The sequence below is a fragment of the Hirundo rustica genome, chromosome 2 (genome assembly GCF_015227805.2).
Source record: "Hirundo rustica isolate bHirRus1 chromosome 2, bHirRus1.pri.v3, whole genome shotgun sequence".
NCBI classification, from domain to species: Eukaryota; Metazoa; Chordata; class Aves; order Passeriformes; family Hirundinidae; genus Hirundo; species Hirundo rustica.
Genome location: NC_053451.1, coordinates 37,716,356 through 37,739,024, shown reverse-complemented (window position 1 = coordinate 37,739,024; position 22,669 = coordinate 37,716,356). Strand labels below are relative to the sequence as shown.

Here is a 22,669-nt window from a genome sequence, read left to right as displayed (position 1 = left end):
TGGAGCTTGTCACCAGCATTGTTTTACATGTGAAAATATAAAACTCTGCATGCATATTTCTAAAGTACAGCTGCCATAGTGCCATTTTAGTAGGATTTTTAATTATTCTTTATTTTAACGTACAAGATAAGCTTGCCTGTCAAATGCAGACATACATAAAGAAATGTTTATGTCGTGCATCATATTCCTTTTCTATCATATCTTAATTATTTACCCTCACTGAACAGATACAGAATTACATTGGAGCTGTAATTCTTAACACAGAAAAGGGCTATCCACCATCGACATGGCTTATAATTGCAAAGTACATTTTTCTCTCACTTGTTCACTTTGAAACAGAAAAATAAGAATCTACCATTCTCAGGGCCGGTTCAAACAAATCTGGGCCCACCTGGGCTCAGATACCATGGTGATGGGCACGGTATAAGAACCTGAATAGAATAGAATACAAAGCCATTTAATGGGGCTATCAGCTACAATGCTCCACAACCCCACACCCACCTCCCACCTGCACTGCCATGCTAGCTGGTGGGGAGGGAGGCATTCCAGTATGGAGAGGGTGCAGGGGCGGGGGAGAGAGCAAGGAAAGAGGTTTTATGTGAGACAAGAGCAGGGAATAAGCTGCAGCATTTTCTAGATGGATATGCTCTTGTTCAGCTGCATGTTATCGGGCTTCATGCAAGAAGTCATCGGGCAAAGTCTCTGGATGACACTGCTGGAGGAGGTCTGGAAGGAGAAACAGACCTTTATGGCATCACAGTTCGTAACCTCTGTGGCTCAGACACAGGCAGAGGGCAGAGAAGACTTCTCCAGCCCTTCACCTACTAAGACCACACTTGCGCTTGTGCATCACCACATGGTGCATGTGGAGATGGTGTTTTCTTCCTTAGCTCCAAAGCCAGGCAGGAGTTCTCCACCTGCTCTGCCATGACCTGGAGTGAGGAGGGCTGGGGCTACTGCAGGTTTAGCAGCAGTGTCTGAACCGGCCCTAACCTCTCTTCTGCACTTCTCTCTTCTTTTTACAGTGGATTTTGCTGTATTTGGGTCAGTGTGATGATGGCACTGCACCTGAGATGTGTCAGGGCCCTCTGAGTTGTGTGGATCAGGATCCAGGAGAACCTCACTAATTTGCTGGCTTGCACAACCCTGGGCAAGTCCCTGGGGCAGGAGCCCCATCCTCCCATAATTTTGTGTCAGTGATTCTGCCTAGAGCTCCATTGTGGCAAATTATTCACCACTTCCTCCAGCTCCACTGCAGAGCAGGCAAGAATCCGGTTTCACATAAGGAACTGAGAAGTGGGCAAAGCACTTTCAGTGACAGTTGAAACTGCTGCCAGACTGGCTTTCTCTGACCTGTAAAGGATGATAATGACCCAGAGCGTTTGCTTAAGCTTTCCCTTAGGAAGGCAAGGTCATTTGTAGTACCTGTGGTTTCTTTTCAAGGTTATTTGTTTATTCTTTTGAATGGGACTTTCTTTTGAATTAGCCTTGACTAGCTAGTTTTTTTTCTTTTTGATAATGAGAAGAATGGCACTCTTACACTTCAGGAAATCAATAAATGTACTATGAACAAGTATTCAAGTGGCATCACTAGCTAGGAGTAAAAGTGTTTTTCAAAATTACTGTGACACTGGCTCAAGAAAAAAAATCAGTAGTTCCACAAAAATAATTTACTTAATCATCTTCATGTATTATGCAGACTATATTAGCTGAAGCATATAAAATCTGTCTTAAATTTGCTAAGGACAGATGAAATTTTTGACTTGTGGATTACCTGAGTTGATGCTGACATTTGCCCAAGGGTAGGAAAAATGTTGCAAAATAAATAAAAAGTAATGTTTATCTATGATAACAAGACATTTCCTCAGTGCTTTATGGAAAAAAGAAAACAGTGATATCCCCGCATTACAGGTTCACTTATAACATGATATGCCTGAGGTTACCCAGGAGGTCAGTGGAAGAGGTGAGGGTTGGGTCCTTGGAGCACATTGCCATGCTCTGTTGAACAGGATCACCAATGCCACGGGAGAGGAACGGCATCCGTGGAGCTGTGCCCACGCATCTGCTGCTTGGCAGGGTTTCCTGGGAGAAACCAGCCACCAGCCAACCACCCCTGGGCTCCTCTCTGTGTGATACCACTGGAGTACACAACCCAGGTCTGCTGCAGCATGGAATACTTTACAGACTTCCTGTGTCATCTTCTGTTTCCCAGTCTCTGCAGCCAGGATAATCTCAATGATATGGCTCCATTATCAGTCTATTATTTTCTCTGAAGGCAATGAGAATAAACAAGCAGAAACATTGACTTGAACAGAAGAGGATGAAGGCTTGACACCTTTTCTACCACCTCCAGTTACCCACAGATATTTTGTGGTACTTTCCTCTGGCATTTTCATGTTTGCTGGTGAACATGCTGATCTGCAAAACCCAATCCCTGCCACAGGATTGCTGGTCAGTGTAGATTAGTGAGGTTCTGCTGGAATGTTTCACAATGAAAAGAGGAAGCGTTGTTGTATAACAAGAAAGAAAAAAAATTAAATACCTTCATTTTCTATAGTGTCAACTACATTGTTGACAAGCTGTATGACAGTCACTATGGAAGCTTGCAGGGGAGGGAAAGCAGAAAATAAAGGGAGGGGAAGGACAGCTTCAGGTTAGTATTTAAAACACACATCATATGTTACCACAATAAATTCTCTCAAACAACAGAACTGACATGGGAAAAAAAAAAAGCTGCTGACCAACACATGATTTATGCAGTGGGTTGCAGGACATTTCATTTCAGATAAACCCATATATCTTCAGAGTGGTGATAAATTCTAAACCAGCATTTCCAGAAAGGCATATGGGATGATACGTATCACCTCATAAATTCAAGCAGACTGGTCAGCTGATTCAATTAACCAAAGCAGTATCTTGTCTACCTGACACTAATTTCTAATTCATTCTTGCTTAAAGGTCTCCAGAGAGGGTGCCATGTGCTCCAAGGATCATTATCTTTTAGACCATCACACCATCAGAAACGGTGTTAAGCTCAATCTGTTTCCTAAGAGGAAGGTTTTACTTCTTTACTGCCTGTGCCGTGCCATGTAATACCTCAGGGAGGTTACGCAGCACAGCTTTAATGAGGAGATCACATCCATGTAGCTGTGGTTCCAATTTTGATCCGTGTTTGACAGAAGAGTTTCACAAATGCTTTGTGCGTTCTCTGCAGGTGTTCCAACAAAACAAACTTTTCCCTTAAAAATTAATACAGACTGTGCAGCTGTTTGATATGGAGGCCTATAATGTGTGGTCCTCTAGATGACCTGCATTTTGTACCACCTAACACCCTGCCTCTGAGAACATGAAATAAACCCCATCAAAACTCTGCATGAGGGACACTGGATCCTTCCCTTTTCCTTTGTCCTTAGTTATGAGAAAACCAATTGCTTGGAGCAGGCTGAGAAGGGGATCAGAAACGTAGGATAAAACATACTTTTTCGTTTCACACAGCCAACAGACTTAGAGGTCACAAGAAATGTGTTAACAGTGCAGACATATGTCGAATATTTTCACATCTTTGCTAAATTTTGGGCATTGGGTCAGGTATATCATCCAACTGCCTCAGTTCTAGTAAGGGCTTAGCAAAAAGAGCCTTGATAAACCAAAGGACCCCCGTTCTGTGTCCATGATCAACATATTTATGTCATCAACAACAATGGTAATTATACAAAGGAGACTTGTACTGGCTAATGCCTAATAAACAACACAGAAAAATAAGCAATTAGTGCTGCATGGCTGGGAAAAAAGTGGGAGTGAAAAACAGGTCAAAAACCAGGGCCAGCACAGTTTTCTTTGCAACCAAGGGTTGGCTGCGGTGGCAGCTGTGCAGAGCATGTTCACAGGAAGGAGGGAACCCCACCCCACACAGCTCAGTGTAAGTCAATGCTCAAACACAGCACTGGTCAGATTTTGGGCTACAAAAATTACTGCCAACCACTCACAGAAAGGCTAGGGAAGCTGAGTAATTTAAATACAGGAGCAATAAGGTGAGAGAACAAAAGTAGCTTCAAAATCTCACCCCATGTGAGTTTTCATGGTAAGACAAGCTCTTGACACAGTAAGAGAAGGCTCCAAGAGCCCTGGAGAGGCTAAGTGGAGGCTGCCTGCACTTTCAGTGGGATTCATCCCAGCGCTCCACTGTGACACAATAGGTTTCCCCAGTCAGAAGCTGCTACCCAGTTTCACCAGTCAGTGTCAGCACAGCCATTTGTACATCTGTGTGACACAAGCCTGTCCTCTCTGCTAGCCTGAGAACCCAGCAGCATTTCTCTTGGCTTTGGAGGAAGGGGTCTGGGGAAGGAGCCACTGTCCTGTCTCATCAGACAGCGTGGATGCTGAACTGCATTTGTTGTGGTTTCACTGACAACCTTCTAACCTTGGCAGGTTATGTGCAGTACAAAGAATTAAAACGACGAGAAGAGCAAGGATTTATGGCTTCAGGAGGCATATCCATTAGCCTGAAAGTACAGGCATGTGAGTATATATAAGCTTACTTATGCCTGGCTTTACCCTTTAGGCTTTTCCACTGCAAACCCTCCCTGCTGCTTCAATCAAACCAGAGTGTGTGGTCTTGCATCGATCTCTGCAAATGACTCGCATGATTTCAGTTTCTTCCCTCGTTCTCCCTGAAGATATGGATTTGTTTGAACCCTGAACTAGAAATGTTATCTCTAAAGACCATATTTTTAATGCAGCTTTCACAAAAAGTGCGTGGGCACAGAAGGTCCAATCCAGCTTCTGTGGGTATTGTGTCACTGATTTCAGTGGAGACAGGATCAGGAGTCTGAAATGTCTAATTAGAATTTGGGATATATAAAAAGTAATAATGTACAATAAATGACCATTTGAAAATTATTCCAAAGGTAACTATAACGTAAATATATATAATGAAAATAATACTTATCCTGAAAAAAGGGGTTTTTTTTTGTGCAGGAGCAGAAAAGCATTGAGAAGCCTGATTAAAATAATTGTAATGCTTCAGCCACAGCAGACCAAAAGGAACTGCAAGTGTACTCTGCTATCAGTGCTTTTTCCAACATTTTAGAGTTCCTAGAGAACAGCTGCATGACCTGACTGAGGAATTGAGTCTACAGACAGCTCATTAACTGGTGGCTGAAGAAACGAAGTACGATTTCTGTGTGCTAGTCTTTTTCGGTGTGTCTGAATAAGGCTTCCCTGACTTCCACCATCCCTCCCCAGCAGAAACATCTTGACTTTTCACAGGCCCACTGCTCAACACACGTGGGCTGCAGGAACAAAGGTTTGCTCTGACTTTGTGGGCCTCTCTGTGGGCTGTGTGCAGCTCTGCCTGTGTCACCCACTGACATAATGATGCAGGACATGAGAGGCAGGCACTGAGCACGCATCAAACAATGATTTAATGGTGCTCTATTGTTTGCTGAGCTGTGACTGTCCAAGAGAAGCCAAGAGGCTGGGGACTGGCTCATCCACTCATTGTGACTGAGCACCGGCACAGTTTTGTTGAGACCATGAATGAGACCGGGCAAATAGCACAGAAATCCCCTTTGTTTGACTAGTGAAACGTGAAAATCATGCTCTTCCAAGAAGGAAAATCATAAAAATTTTATAGTTTCATTTGCAACCTATTAGTCAACTTACATCCTGGCAATGTGACAATCATACCTCTAAGTCACTGCTAAGCTTGGCCCTGATACAACAGCCCCAAGCATCAAGATTTTCATTATGTTCCTATAATTTAGTAAGTGGGACACAAAGTGAGGGTTTGAACCCACGACTTTCTTACTTTTGGCATCATTAAAGGGTTTCAAGATGTCTCATAAATGTTTTAATAATATTAGAAAGAGAGATAAATAGCTTTTCCCCCAGTACAATAAAGATGAAATCATTTCTTACCATTATCATCTCCAGAATCAGACTGGAAGGAGCTGAGGGACTGTACTTCAGAGTTGCTGCCTTTATTACTTCCTGAAAAACAGGTCACTTCTTCAGCGTCATCAACCCCTTTACCTTCATTGACAGCAAAGACAAAGCAAAATGGTACTCTCTAGGTATGCACATTTATCTATTTACACCATGGACACATTTAAACCCTGCCTTCAATTATTTGACTCAAATAAAATTATTTCCTTCACACAGAGGACATGACCTATTTGTCAAGAAGGCAGTTGGTGAAGATACCTAGACTTTTGGTTTAAAGCTCAAAAAGTCTTTCAAGTGACTGACAACACTGTAATCAAGGAAGAAACACCTGCCTTCAATATTGTCTTTTTAGATGACAGTCTCAAGAGCAATGAAAATGATGACAAGAAATCTGGTATAAACAGCTTATATAAGAGATAGCAGTTACATTTATCTTTACTGTTCATTTCCTAATTTGAGAGCCTCATTAAAGGCTCATTCAATGCTCAGTAAAGTTACTGTGCATCTTGTTATTCATATCAGTGGCCCTGGGATCAGATTTTAATAGCTCCATCACTGACATATAATAGATTATGCTTCAATTTACTTTGCTTTTCATCAGGGACATTCAGTCTTCACAACTCCACTGTTTAGGAATGTAACTGCAACCTATGAGATAAATTCTCCTGTAATTAAGCACATATAAATAAACACATTCAACTACACATTACATGGGCAATAATCAGGAACACAAAAAGTTATCCTCCATTGTAAGCACTGAGATACCTGAGCCAATTACAAATGAAGAAGCTCAGGTGCTATCAACATGAACATACAGCTGTAAAATACCTGGCAGCTGTAGGTATTTCTACCCAGCATAGCACACCTCCACACGATAAGAGCTGATGTGCTCTTGCTGAGCAGCAGGGTAGGGAGCTAATGGAGTGAGTGCTGCAGTAAAGAAGCTCTACTGCTTCCTGCTCTGTGATAGCTCAGGTCTGCCTCCCTGGTTTGGCCTCATGGTGGGCAGAAATTCATACCAGTACCAGTAGTGCCTGTGGCACAAACACGCAGGAGAGTATGGAACAAAGCACGTGTGGGGGCTGGCATGGTGATGCTATCAATCAGCAGAACTATATTTAAAGGTTTAAAAGGACAGACACAACACAACCCTGAAATACAGCCCAAATAAATGAAAATTAATTAACTTTTTCACTACATGACCATAGCCAGTGTGCTGCCTTGGATGAAAATGTACCAATCAGGGTGCAGGTATAGAATCATAAACTCTGTAAGGCTGGAAAAGACTGCCAAGATCATCAAGCCCAACTTTTGACTGAACATCACTATGCCAACAAACCCATAGCATTAAGTGCCATGTCCAATAATTTCTTGAACACTTCCAGGGATGTTGACTTCACCACCTTCTTGGGTAGCCTGTTCCAAATTTTGCTCTTTCACAGCAAAAATTCCTCCTGATGTCCATCCTGAACCTCCCCTGGCACAGCACGATGCTGTCTTCTTGACCTGTCGCCAGATTCCTCTCTCTATTCCTCAGTTCCTATTGCTTTCAACTACAGGACTTGATTGTGCAAGTTCTATGTGACAGTTTTGGTTAAAGCAGTGTTGCAACAGGGTTGAAGATCATAGAATCATAGAACAGTCTGAGCTGGAAGGGATCTTAAATAGCATTTGGTTCCAATTTCCCTGCCATGGGCAGGGAACCTTTCTAGACCAGGTTGCTCAGAGCCCCATGCAATCTGGCCTTGAATACTTCCAGGGATGGGACATCCACCCCTTCTCTAAGCAACCTGTTTCAGCGCCTCAACACCCTCACAGTAAAGAACTTCTTTGTAATAGCTAATCTAAACCTACTCTTCTTCAGCTTAAGGCCCTTGTGAAACGTCCCTTTCCAGCCTTCTTGCAAGCCCCCTCCAACAGGTACTGGAAGATGCATTAGGAAAAAATTCTTAGTAAGAGAAAACACCTTTAAAAAAATCATGTATGGTGAAGCAAATATCTTCCAGTCCATATGACATGTTCTGACTTGCAAGGATAGATGATGTAAGGCTGTAACTCTGTCCCAGAAAACTCGTATTTCCTGCCATGACAGAACATGTGAAGTTTGCTGAATCTTCAGCAACTCATTCAGGAACAGAGGGGGCACTGTGTTATCAGGTGAGGAACCATCAGAGCACAAATAGGGTAAGGCTGGGGATTGAAAATTCTGTGATTACTCTGATACTGAATGCAGAGGGGAATTGCAATGGCCTGAAAAGGTGATCCCATATATCAAGCAGTACGTGATTTTCTGCTTCACCTCACAGACACTAAAAGTAGGGAGTATTAGTTCATTTCTCCCTGATGCAGATCAGGATTGCTTCTTGCAGGAGGTTTAAATATTTTTAACTCTCTTGGGAGACAAACAGCCTGAACCTAACAGAACTTGTATTGGAGAATTCTGCCCCAAATTGTTTTTTCCAACAGAAAGATGATTGCATTGTATCACTTGAAAAATACTCATTCATGCTTTCTGAACAAGTGAAATAAACGCTTTTAATCATACTTCATGCATAGAAGTAGAGGTCTTCTATGCCTGGTTTAATGATAAGCTTTCAAAATTAAACCAGATCACTTTTGAAGAAATGTAAAAATTTACATGAATTAGGCTGGAGCATTAAGAATACCTGCACCACAGTACCTGCTACACCCTGAAGGCAACCCTTACTGCTGGCAGGGAAGAACGAGACCAGCACGCAGTGGTACTTACTTTCTGTCCCAGCATCCCACGTGCTCTTCCTGATGGAGTCACAGTCGGAGCGACAGGGAGACACAGCAGGCAAGTTTGGAGCTACACTGCACACCACCACCCCTCTTCTGGCTGTCAGTATTCGAGGGGACTCAGGATGGAATGTTGTCATCTCCTGGTGCTCCACACCGAGCCCATCCACTATCTTGTCCAGGTTATTCCGTGAGTCACTCTGGAAACACGGGGTATAGGCCATTGGTCTCACTGGCACCTGTGGAGGCCCAACCTCTTGGTAGATATTTCTGCTGTCTCCACTGTTCCTGACATTCTTGAATTGGATACCATTGCTCTTGTTGAGCAGGGCTGCAGTAGCCGGATCCTGTACGAGCGTGATGTTGTTGCGGGAATAGTTCTTCCTGAAAACTTTCTTGCGAAAAATGATGAAAAGAACGATTAACACAAATATGACAAACAGGACCACGGCTATTCCTATCAGCTCCTCCTTGCCAACGTAGGAATGCCCAGCTTGTATATTGGGAACCACCACGGGGCGAAGACCACAGTATTGACCCACGTAGCCAGGGGTGCAGTTACACAGAAATGAGCCAAAGATGTTGACACAGGAGCCACCATTTTCACATTCTTCTCTTTCACACTCATTGATGTCTTCTTCACACCTTAAAAGAAGAAAAGGAGAGTCTGGAATCTGGAGAACATCTAAGAAGCAATCCAGCTTGTGCATGATGCCTTATCTTGTCAAAGTGGTGCCATTAGTTAACACCTTCTGGTACTTCGCAAATTATCCTATTATTATCATATTATTTAATGGCATTTAATTTTTCTACAGCTATTCTAAGTCTTTTTTAAGACAAAAAAATGGAAATATCAAGAAGGAAATAAGAATTTAAAGCATCTGATAGATATCAAGAATGAAATAAGGCATCTGATAGGAAAAGGCTCCTTGACCCTAATGAGGCTTACTGAATGTAATAGAGAATCTGGTTTCTTTATATTGTTTTTTGGACTACCCCATGGGTTTCAATGCAAAATATTAGAGGGGGATTCAAGGAGAAAATAGTTGAGAAAAAAAATAGTAAAAACATCAGAATGTTTATTGAAGGGAAGAGGGTGAAGGAGAGGGCAAAGGAGAAGGAGAAGAAGAAGGAGAAGGAGAAGGAGAGGAGAGGAGAGGAGAGGAGAGGAGAGGAGAGGAGAGGAGAGGAGAGGAGAGGAGAGGAGAGGAGAGGAGAGGAGAGGAGAGGAGAGGAGAGGAGAGGAGAGGAGAGGAGAGGAGAGGAGAGGAGAGGAGAGGAGAGGAGAGGAGAGGAGAGGAGAGGAGAGGAGAGGAGAGGAAGATATACTGACTGTGTAAAATTATTTAGGTTTGGGGATAAAACAAACAAATATTAGAGGTGGAAGAAAAAAAAGAACAGGAAGTATAATGAGAGAGGAGAACTGGAAAGAACAGGTGGTAGTAAAATGCAGAGGAAAAAGTGCAATCAGTAGACAAACCAGATGAGGGAAAAAGCATGTTGATGGGCAGGTAGAGATTTTCTGTGTCTACACCAAGTTTATAATCAAGGCAGGGATTTAAAAAAAATACTGCAATAAATTAGCCTTTTATGTCAGGGCTATGGTGACTAAGCAAATGATCCATTTTCAAAACAAAGATTACCGAGCAGCTTCCACAGGTATTATGAGATTGTTCAAAAAGCTGGCAACACTTAGATAGGTTTATCTCATAGAAAACTGTCTCAAGATAACATCTTGAATCAACAGTTTAGGAGGGTAAGTTCAGAACAAAACATTTCTGAGCATGCAAGTCTCAGGGATTTCTCAGCTGTCATTAGCTTAGACTTGGAATAAGCGCTAAGGCTGGGGTTATTTTTTGTGAGGTGAATCATATCTTTTGGGTAGAAAATGCCTGATCAAAAAGCCCACCATCACTGAGCCAAGGAGCTCCCACTGCCCACCTGTGGAGGGACACTTACGTTACACCTGTCAGGCCATTTTTGCAGTTGCAGATGAAAGCATTACCGATGGGATCACATGAGCCTCCATTCCGGCAAGGATTTGGGAAGCAGGCTGTGATCTCTGATTCACAATTCCTTCCTGTAAACTGGGAGAGGCAGTTGCAATGGTACCCTGGGAAGTGAAGGACAGAGAGAGGGAAATTAGACTCGTACCACTGAGCCTGTCTAAAAGTGAGAGGATCCATTGGCTTTACACTGAAAAATAAGCTGTACTGTGGGGGCAAGGGGATGTTTACACTCATTCTGGTCTGTCCATGGGGTCCACACTAATGCTAGTCAAGAATTTGTCTATCTGAGATGCCCGGACAATCAGAGCTCATGTCTACAACCACGGACCAGAGGAACTGCTGCAGCCCAGACCATTCTAATTGTCATGATTCAGGTAAGAATAAATGTCATTTGTGAACACCTTCTAAGAAAGGTAACAAGAAACACTCTAGATCAAGAATTTCCCAACTTTTTGAAAATGTTTGCTGATAGCAGCAGTCTACTCTCCTTTTGGGGCTCCACCAACGAACAAATACATCAGCTGAGAGCTTTTCCATCCCTCTCCTTTACAAGGATGACACAATGGGAATGTGACAGTAATAAACCAGCAGTTTTATAAAGTGCATCATCAAGGCAAAAAAGATAAACATCAAAATACCAGCTGACTGGGCAATATCATCTCTAAACAGAGCTGATTATGTTCAGTGTGTGCTATAAAATTCTGATTAATCCCTGACTGCAGTTCATCAGAAATAAGAACCTTCAGGCAGAGGTGGACCCTGTTGGGGACTGAAGTCCCATTTCTATGTTTTTTGCCAACACAGGGGCATCATCAAAAAAAAAAAAAAAAAAAAAAAGGTTTTAACACATCAGTTCACTCTGCCAAGATAAAAAAAAATCTCTTTTTTCTTTTTCTCTCCTTCTGAGTTCATATGGTACAGTTCCATTAATAAAAGCTTTATTTAAGATCACAAAGAAATCCAGTGAGGCAGTGCACGTCTTAATGTTGTGAATTGGATATGGAAATGTGATTGCTTTTTCACTTGAAAAGAGCATAGAACATGTAGGCTGTGAAAGCCATGAGATGGCTAAGACAGTCCCTGGAAGCGGAAGACTCTGAAGTTAGAGTTGTTGAACCAGCAAAATCTTCCTGGACATCTGTAAAAAAACTTTGGCTGATCTTTTAAGAAGTTCCTTATATAATCCAAATGTCCTAAACAGATGTGTAGGCAAGGTTCAAGCTCCAGTTATGGAGTTCACATACTTACTAATATAGCATATTAAGCTACTAAAACAAGGAAACTTCCTGCCATTAATACAGCTGCAGTTAGAGCTGAAATGGTTGAGTGCAACTCAATTCAGTGTCAAAATTACTGGCGATCAAGCTGATGTAGTGGAAATATCATCTCTCAGTGGTAAGCCTTTTAAGCATATTTTTAAAAACTTTTTCTATCTATACATCTGGAAAAAACCCCAAATACTTGTTTTAAGTTACTCTTTCTGCAAACATGGCAGGAATTTCCAGCACAGTTACAAGGAAAAGAATTTCATGGAAGCAATATGGAAAAACCCAGTGGAGGCATAAGGGAAAAGCAATTCTGCATCAAGACTCCCACATCTTTTATGTTCTATACGGTTCAATTCGCCTTGTTCAGTTACTCTAATTGAATTTTTTCATGAGGACAGGCTTTTGAGAATAAACTTGGAACCAGACTTGCTGGCATACTCAGTCCAGAGTCCAATACTATTTAATTGAAGAGAAATGAAATAGATACTCAAATATCATGCTGTTTCATTGTCCTGCTACAAGAAGGGAGACAGACACACTGATCTTTCCAAGATTACAGAGTTAAGAAGATAAATTATTCAACTTTTGGGCTTCCCAGAAAGCATGTTTAGTCAGCATCAGCCAGATGGGATTATTTCCTTTTGTGTCTTAAAAATATCTCACTCGGACAATGTGAACAGCTTTCTGGATCTATAGAGAGCTGGGTCTGAAGAATTACAAACCTGTGACTGTAGGTAGAATTCACAGCATGAATAAATAAGGCTGTTTCAGTGCTTCCTTTTTACGACTGAACAGTGACATCTATAGTTCAAAAATTTACAGTAATGTTTTATATGTTTTTTACAGTCTCAGTGAGTTTAAGCAAAAGGAGAATGTTCAATTCAAATATAAACCACTTTATTCATAATCAATTCTGTTGCCTTATATAACAGCAGAATATATGTGTTATTCTATTTGTTATCTGCTATTTTATAAACCCCCATAACTCTGATGAAAAAAGCCAAGTTTTTGTTGTTTATTAACCAAGTTCTTAGGTGTCAATCGTTTGTAAGACAAAGCCTTTGAATCACTTTCTTTTCATGTCTTGTGTTTGTTTCAGCTGACTAAGTTCTAAGTTCTGTAACGTATTCTGTTTACATTTGTTCATTACAGAAAACTTGAGAAGTATTGACTTGATTAAAAAAGACTTTTGCCACCAACTATAAATGAAACATGGATTTATGCATTTTATACTAAGAAGAGATGAAACTGAATGCACCAGATGGGTCAGAGCCCTGTCCAGCAGTGTCTGAATGGCACCAAAATAAAAGCCTGCTTTTGAAAGCCTATATTTTTCACACAATTTGATTTAATGGTGGTTGACTACACATCAGATATTAGAAGATTAAAGTAGTCACTGTGGATTCTAAGTTTAACGATCAAAATTAGAAACCAAAAAGGCACTAAAACAAGACCGTATTAAATTACCATCTTTATCACTGGTGTTTCCTCTTGGTGGATTCACTGCCATACACCTGCCAAATCCAAGCCACTGGCAAAAGACATAGAACTTTTCTGTGACACACATGCTCAGAGCTGCAGAGCATTCACCCGCCAGGTCTCCAACACAGCAAAGCATATGTCAAAATTCATGGAGTAGGGAAGAGAAGAGCTGATATGATGGCTCAGTAGACAGCATATAGCAGCTCAGCCAGAAGACCTGCCAGACCTTTAATCCTCCTCCAAACCTCCCAGCAGAGGCTGTACTTTTGCCTGCTACTGCATATTTTGTCCACATGGCTGTGGACAAAGGTAAATTGTAAATAAAACCCTTCTGGTTGGGAGTGCATCTTGGGTCTAAAAAAGGATTTTTATTGTACTTTTAATATCCTGCTAACGTACCATTAATTTCTTCCCTCCTGTTTAGAACAAGAATAACAAGCAAACTTCTCACATTCAAGGATGAGAAAAGGCCCAGTGTCCTGTCCTCTCAGCAAGGGATGAAAAATCTCTCTTAAACGATGTAGGGCTTGGTCATATTAACAGTGAAAGCACTGAAGTCCTGGAAATTCATCAACATTTAAGATCATACAGTCCATCTGAGCTTCCTCCACGAGGAATGAATATTTCATTCATAGAAATGCTGATCTGCATTCTGCAAGGCAGCAAATTTTCTGAAGTCACCACTGTATTTCTTTGGAGGTAATCAGTGGAAAAAGACAGGAAAGTCTGGAAAACATCTCTGAAATGCTTCTAGGGTGGCACCACAACATTCTCAGCATGTGCCATAGCAGCATGCACCAATAGCTGACCTAAAAGCAACAACAAGCTATGAGCAACATTACAGCCTTCTTAGGCTGTACCTACATTAACAAGTCCTGCAGAGCAGTAGCTGCAGCAGCGGGCCGGTGGAGCCAAACAGCTGGTCCTGAGGACCCAGCAAACTCACTGCATACAGCTCAGGGCTTTGAGACCAGCTGTCTTCCAATTTAGCCCAGTCCTGTCCTCTGAGAACTTGTCTCTCCACAGTGGGAGAGGGAAAGATGATGATCGGAAGATTTGCATCAGATATCATTCATGACCTGAATCATTATGTAGACACATTGTCTTGGGTCTACAATTGTCGTTGTCAACCTTACTGGTTGTTTTATAAGGCTTCTCTCATGCTCATTTGTTAATCTGGGTCCCCTCTATGTAGTTAAATCACACCTTCTCACTGTGACTCAAACAGCTTCTCTGACTGCTCTCTTGGCATGTCCCTATGCAGAGGAAAAGGTGTTTTTCATCCCAGACCTTAGTGAAGAGCAACATGCAGTAAGACAGGACACTACAGAGGCTCCCTGCCTATACCTATGTTTGCTTGGCTCTTAAGAAGCAGAGGCAGCGGCAGAAGGCAGGCACGGTGCCATCAGCAGATGGGGTGTCGTTATGTAGCGAACATCTCTGTTGGTAGCATTCCCAGCCTGAGCATCTGTCTATCCTAAGGTTTACTTGGCTTTATTAAAGAGGATGCTCCAAACTGCTGCCAATTTTTATTTTTTTTTAACATGTGTATGCTCCTGTTTCTATCTATCCCATGCAAGACAGGCTGGCTTTTATCTGTTAACATGCTTTGGCTTTTCTGTTTGTCTCTCTGTGTAGTTTCTCTCCCTGCTGTGCAGCTAGACCTGACAAACTCGATGTCCAGAAACAGCCCTGCACTTGGCATTGACCACACAGTGTTACACAGCAAGTTAACTGATGAGAACTACTGAAGGTGAAGAGGACCTCTTCCAGCATTTCTAGTTTGGTAGCTCTGTAGTCAAACCAGGACAACTTCATGTAGTGTGTGTTCTTCAGCCATACAGTCCTCCCACTCCAGATTTAAATTATCTGTCTTCAAACAGATCATTGTCCCCTGCAACTTCTTAGTATGAAAATGAACCTCAGTCCTTACTGTACTAGTGCTTTCTATGAGAGGATTGGCATGTACGTGCTTTTAAAGTGGGAATTCAAGAACAGAGGCCTAAAATCATAGCTATAAAAAAGATTAAACACCCCCGAAATTTCTAAAAAAGCTTTTAAAAAATAATTGATGTGCATTTGGTATACTCACATCACTCACAGCTGGGCTGTTTGTGTGAAAAAGCAGGATCAAGAACATTAGTAGAACCAGGGCAGTGGCTTTATTACACTAATTTTTCCCTTATTTCTTTCTTATGAACTACCTGATTCTCAAAACTAGCCGTGAGTAATGTTGCCAAAAGCATTCAAAACACGTATTAAACCCACCACCCAAGCGCCATGTTGCATTTTCTCCTCCCTCTGGATTTTAGCTATGCTCGTGGAAAAAAAAAAGAAAAAATAATAGAAGGAAAGTGAAGAGTGGGGAAAGCGAAATGAGTTTATGTCCTCACACTCTGCCCACAGTCCTTGACTCAGTAGATATTTCCGCTCAAATGCTTCATGTTCAAATAAAATCACCTACTCATATAAGCCATTTACTTTAATCAAAGCCAGATGTATATAGGACTGATCAAATTAAAAGGAAGTAACTATACTTATAATTGCAGGCTTTACAAGCATGAGGTTTCTCTGTGGTTGAAAATTTTGGTGCAGTCTTTGCATGTAATTACAGTAAAGCTTTCTATTGCTGAGATTGCTCATGCTGTTACTCACGCAGATAAACATACATTTACTATTGGCAACCCTGGAAGTGCCACACTATTATTAAGGCTGTGCAATATTTCCCATTTTAAGACCTCATATTCAGCAGCTTATATCTTAACCACCCTTTAAACTTTGAACTTTCTTGGGAAATTTCAGTTCAAAGAGCCGAGCTGTTTCTGAAAGTCATGCTGTTTGTCGGGTTTCAAAATGCTACCTTTCTTTAAAAATAGCTTTACTGACCCATACTTATGGATAGGGGCTGAAAAGTCTGGAAGAATGTGGCCTATACTTCAGGGCTGTGGTTTCCACTGTCTCCCAAGAAAATTGTCCTGAGTATACTTCTTTCTCCTATGAGTCTCTTGAGCTGTCAACCCTAATGAGTGCTCATGCCCCTCGGCCAACCCCTATTTAAGCATGGATTGGACCTCCCCATGGGGTCTCTGGACATGCAGTCCTCCCTTCTGAACCACTGCCATCACTTGGTCAACACTGTGGCCATGCGAGCAAGCAGAGGTTCATGTCATGTTACTTTATGCTGGCTTAGAAACCAGAGCCAGCAGAAAGGCTTTTCTGAAAGCAGAGAGGCTTTTCTGTACTGTTGGAATTCCCATTTGAGCTGTCTGTGTTGTCTCATACAGGCTGAAAACCCCATTTTGCCCTGTTCCATATGCAGAGAGGTTAGGCAGAAAGAACCACTGTGGGTCAGCTTAGCCGTGAGCCAGCCCTGCTTTCAGGCAACGCCTCTGTGGTCAGTCCTGAGCTCTGTAAAGCCAAGGCAGAGCCCTGCCCTATGCCAGGTACTGTGAAGCTGCTGGTGATGCCTTAAGTTTTAGCTTTCATGTTTTCAGAATCTGTGCTGTTTAGGTGTTGTTCTGAACCTCATATTAAGTATTAGTAAGCTCTCTTCACAGAGTAGGTAGACAAAACAAATCCTTTTCCTGCAGAGGACCAAGGACAACTTTCAGCCCAACAGCATAAACAACAGTGCACTAAAGGGAGGAACAAGAAGGATGAGACCTCACAACCAGAAGCTGTAATTGGACAATTAAACCCCAATATGCAAATGGACCAAAACTTATAAAAATGTAAGATTTTGTGGCTGGTCATCCATTTTGTGACCATTCTTAGTCCACCCTGGCTGTAGCCCCGGTCAGGCTCTTGTCCCGCCCAAGGTGGATCCTGGAGGACTTTCAATAAATACCTACTTTATTCTCTAGCTCTGTCCAGTCTGTTTCAAGTCAGTTGTGGGAATGTATCCATCCAAACTCTAACAGCAGCAGCATGGACACACTCCTAGTGCAGACAGAGCACTTCCCCAAACAGGGCCATGTTATGACCCTATTTCCATAACCACAGGATAAAGTAAAAGGCAATTGAGGCAGCATTTTTATTAATGGTGGACAGGGCAGTAGGCATTTGTACTGAAAGGAAGATCTCACAACAGGAACACTGTTATAGAGGTTTGTGTTGTAGCTGTTCAATTTATGCAAATTATATGTAAATTAGGCATGGCCTCTTTGACTTCTGGTATGTAGCCAGCGACTCTTTCATGTTATAATGTTGGGTAACCTTTGCTTGACTGTTTTTTCTTAAGTTAACTGCAAATCTCAGCTTTCTTTTTCTCTCTCCTAATTGTCTTGTAAAGCACAGTAGGTTGTCCATAGCAAAAAGGATGCCAACAGCATATGAAATCTCTTTGTAAAATTTGAATTAGAAGGGGCATTTATTAAAACAAATCTTACGCCAAATACTCTCTGTTTAGGAAAAGACACGTTAGTCTCCAAAAACTGAAAAAGAAGGATAATATAATAGAAAATATTAGTCAAGAGATCCTGATGCTACTGAACGCCCTGCAGTTGGGAAAAGGACCTTTGCACGGTATATTTTTGCATTATTCCCGTCACCAAAAAAGAAAAAAAGTTGCTGTTTTCATTTTTAAGACAATTCTTTTAAAAATTAAGGGTATTTTTTTTTTTTTCTATTTTAAATGGAAGTCAGCTGCTAAAGTAATCTATGTCAGCAAGTGCAATGGTTGATGGTTCTTAAATGCACATTGCAATTTGTGGCTCTGCAAATAGGACTCGCAATGCTGTTGGACTCTCGTGCTCTTAGAATTTAATTATGTGGCCTTTCAGCATATGGAGGACACTAACAACAGAATTGCTTTGCCTAGTGGAAGCAGAAATGCCCATGCCTTCTCCTTAAGGGCGGGGCTGTAGAACCACCAGCATACAGTCAGGGCCCATTGCACTGGAATTATGGCTTTATAACAATCCTTTATTTACACACACTGCTGAGACAGTAAAAACAGCAAACAGATTTTTTGATGGCAGGCAGCCAAAACATCCCTGCAGGGCACGTGCCCCTCGCCGAGGCAGGAACACAGGCAAGTTAAATCAGTCCTGTGACTGCTTTCCAGCAGCGAATTTTGTTGACATTAAAATGGTATTTGCCATTCCAGAGATAAGATGGATCCAAACTTCAGGGCTGCTCGCTTCTCCTCTACCCTGTGTCTCCCCTCAGTTTGAATTGGCATGCACATGGTGTCAAGGAAAAAAAGAATTACTGTCAGGAGCTCTGTTAGAAAGGTTTCAATTTACTCATCATGAGATTGCTGAGCAATACTGTAAATAGACTCAAATAAAATCAATAGAAGGAACTGTTCTCATGCTTCCTAGGATATGAGGCAAATGGTTAACCTCATTTATTAAGTACGGACTCTGAATCAAAGCCATCGTACACACGTTCCTTTACATACTATGGCTGTATTTCCTAGGAATTTCAATACACATGCTTAGCAATTCTTCCAGTGGCTGCAGCATTCTTCTGTCTCAGAATTAAATTTTTTTGCCATTGTTTTAAGATTTTAAGGACAAACACACGCAGCAACATTTCTCCTCATTCCCCACAACATATCCTGGATTGCCAGGGCTATGCTTCATTCCTTCTAACTGTCCTCCCATCTCTTTCCATCAACAGCAAAGCCGATAGCATCCCTGATGCATCATTTGTGATAGCATGGGAGAAGAGGTGGCTGAATCAAAGCCGAAGATCCAGAGGGGATGCTAGCTGAGAGAGCCCAGCATGGACAAGTCCACATTTTAAGGTCTTTAGAAGAGTGGGGCTATCCAATTGACAAACTTATCACAGTTTTGCTCAGATCTCATCACATGTCAGTCTTGAACTGATCTGAACTTTAGGCCTAAAGAATCTGTGTGGTGGAGGGTACTCAAAAAGGAAATATGAGAGTCAGGCTTAAACTAATGAAAAACAGAAATAATAACTACGGCTGCAAGGGAATTGCATGGACACATTGAAGCAGAAAGCCCTGGGACAGTGGTTAAATGCTCCATGAAACAAGAGTTTAGTGGGAACTTCCCCAGAGAACCATGACCACAACTCACTGACAGTAAGTGGATGGAAAGCTCTGAACTTGCAGAAAAACTCTCTGTTGAGCAACCTCTTTTTCAGAGAAGTTTTATTCTGCCAGAAAAGGTGTGGAATATAGCATGCTAATACAGTATTGGGAATTGGAAGGGAAACTCCTACACTGCAGAAAGAGAACTGCCCGAGAGGGAATGTTCTACATATGTACCATTTGCTTTTCTCCTGCTTTCATGCTGATTGTTCTGGTAATTTGTGCACTGCAGTAAGTCACTGGTATCAAATCACACACAAACCACCACATAACCACAGGATAACAAACTCCAACACAAGCACAGTTTAAATTGATGCCCTATAAAATTTGGATAATACTTAGACCTTAGAGCACTCAGGCATCCAAGAAAGCTGTTAAATACAGTTCAGGGGGGTTTATAATGGGCCCAACTTGCTATTTTCCATGCAGACTTGTAATAAAATTACTCACTTACAAAAGGATGAAGGTGTTTGTGGACAGCTCAGTAATTATTTGTGACAGCTTTGGAAACAGAGTAAGGGAACACTGCTGTTGTATCTGCGATGGACATTTCAAAGCACCATCTTTGCGTACAGCCCCCGATGCTGTAAGAATGCTGTAAATGGATTCTGAAAAATCCAGCTGAACATTACAGTAATTGTAATTCTACTAGTTTCTATAGAAATAGGATTATACTAACAGCCAATAAATCAATTTCCTCCTGGAACACTAATGCAATAAGAAGGGGCACCATTTCACTGTTATTTATAGAGCAAACAGCTTTTACCCAATTTGCAATACCTATCAGAGTTTTATAGAGTTCATGAGATTTTTCAAGCATGTTGCTGCATAAAACCATCTCTGGCAATAAATTACAGAGGAAAGCGGAGAGGGGGAAGCCCATAAAGCAATGAAAACATTTACCACCAGATGGCACGGCAGTACAGGTGCCGCCGTTCTGGCAGGGGTGTCTCTCGCAGGCATCGGGATAAAGGACGCAGCCAAGCTTCAATTCTGTCAGGCCAACCACTTCTGCAAAGCTGCTGCGCTTGTTCTGGAGTGGCAGCTCATTGTTGTTCAGGACTACTGAGTCCAGGCAGCCCTGGAAGCCGCTCAGGACCTGCGTTGTCCTCTTGTCAGTCAGGCTGCGGATGTTATCCACCTGGACCTGGGCGCCAAAGTAGACGGAGCTGTCCGTGCTGAGCGTCTGAAAGTAGAGGGGGGCTTTGCGGCGCTCCACGTAGCTGTCGTCCAGGGACAAGCTCGTGAAATTGCGGTTCAGCTCCAGGAACACTGAATGCCAGCTTCCATCATTGACAGCCCTGCCAGAAATTCCCAGGATTCCCGGGCCACTTCCGCAATCCAGCTGGAACCAGAGTTTGCCATCGACAATCTGCAGGAGGAAAACAGAAATCAAACCGCTTCAGGCGCTCAGCTGTCTCATAATACGCTCTCACAGAGAATCTGGAAGCACACAGAACTTCTAGACAATCTCTGAACACTCTTAAAGCTGCTCCCCTACATGACACTAAAACAGCAAAAAGCTGTGCCTTTATCATGAGCAAAAGAAAAATAAAGTGGAAAACACCAGCTTACTTTGAATTTGCCCAAAGCCAATTACTTATTGCAGGAAAATCAAAACCAGAAAATCATATGGGCGCAGAACAGAGGAGAAAACTGGGTTCATTATATGTTTTACTGAACGAGATATGGACTTGACCCTTGTTCTGCTCTTGTCTCTGCTGTTGAACAACTGTGTCTCTCTCAGTGAGTCCAAGAGCTGTGATGCTGCTCCCACTGGTTGATGTCATCAAAAGGAAGGTCAGGGCACAGGATCACCTCTCAGTGTTTGAGAGGGTTGTGGCAAAGTCAACAGCCACACTTTCAGCTGGTGATGTTAGGTACTCTGCTCATGCAGACATCCTGTAACCTTTAGGAGCATCTCAATGACGTGTGGATTTGTCCCTAAACATCTTAAGTTCAGCACCTCTAATTACAACAGTAAGATACTAGTTGACCAAAAGTCAGTTATTTCCCAAAGATGCTACACAACCTGCTCTGTGTATACCTCAGAGATGACATAAGATGGGTCTTACTTTACTTTTTTTCTAATATTTATGCTGGACTCATGGATACAGAGAGTTTGTAGGGGATTTCTCACTCTCTCTCCTGTCTCTCACCCATCCCAAGTCCTTGTGAAGGGAAAATCTGTGCTACCCTGCTGGGGCAGGCAAAGTGCAGAGCGAGGGAACGAGTATGAAGCGCTGCTTTCCTGACTAGCAGTTTACCCAAAGATTTTAGGTTTCTCTAACAGATGGCATATAAATTTAAAATGGCTGACAAGCTTAGAAATAAGTTCTTATGACACATTAATTGGATTCAAATTCTCTGAAAGCTCTAACAAGTATTTTACCTTTATGTCATGCACTAGGAGGTATTTATTTCTGCAAACCCCATTTCAAGACAGTTCTGACCCATTATTTATCTCCATGAAAAGTTCAGGTGCTGTGTCATTTTTCATCCTTCCAGGCAGCTCATATTGTCCTCTCACTGGTGCATCTGTTACAGAGTCTGACTGCTCCCTCCTAAGTGAGAGCAGAGCTGCCACAGCTGTCAATTCAAGAACCCCACAGAGCTCTGGTGGCCTGCTGAATTGGCATGGCAAATGTAGATCTCTGGATTTCCTTCTCCTTTGCAAATCCTTGGTTTCTTGCTTGGCTGACTCTGAACTGGACCTCAAGCCAAAACACTCAGGGCAACCAGGGTATAAACCACACCACTCCTCTGCTCTGTGACTGCTTGGCAGTGTGGACACAGAGCTGCTAAGCATGGGGCAAGCTCCCTATGGACACCAGCTGCCCACTCACTCTGCATGGTATGAGGGGGTGTACAGGAATGAATACAGACATAGAAGGAGCCAAGGGAAGGAGCTAGAATTAGCCCCTGCTATGAAAAACCAGCTGTTTTGAAGTCCCTGATCTGTAGGATGTAATGAAACTGAGAAGAAATCAGATCTATGACTGTAATACATGCTTAAGGGATGGATGTTGCTTGGTACTCCTACGGCTCAATCAAAAAAGGATAACAGATGTATAGAATAACGACTCTGGATCATTTTTCATTAAATATTTTCTTACAGGACTCAAAATTCAGCTGTTTCA

At 42.1% G+C, this 22,669-nt stretch overlaps 1 protein-coding gene across 8 annotated transcripts in view; it reads right to left on the bottom strand.

Annotated features, from left to right (window-relative positions):
* FAT3 (FAT atypical cadherin 3) overlaps positions 1-22,669 on the bottom strand; it is a 398,042-nt gene that overhangs the window by 3,891 nt on the left and 371,482 nt on the right. For 3 of the 8 annotated variants that reach the window (XM_040054680.2, XM_040054681.2, XM_040054684.2), the window contains 4 exons: positions 20,433-20,901; positions 10,666-10,819; positions 8,696-9,351; positions 5,920-6,033 (listed from right to left, as the gene is read on the bottom strand). In XM_040054680.2, coding sequence (XP_039910614.1) covers positions 5,920-6,033; positions 8,696-9,351; positions 10,666-10,819; positions 20,433-20,901 — 1,393 coding nt within the window. Of the gene's footprint in view, positions 1-147; positions 432-2,542; positions 2,603-5,919; positions 6,034-8,695; positions 9,352-10,665; positions 10,820-20,432; positions 20,902-22,669 lie in introns of those variants that run through there. The other 5 variants (XM_040054685.2, XM_040054686.2, XM_058419208.1 and 2 more) reach the window with 5 other exon arrangements.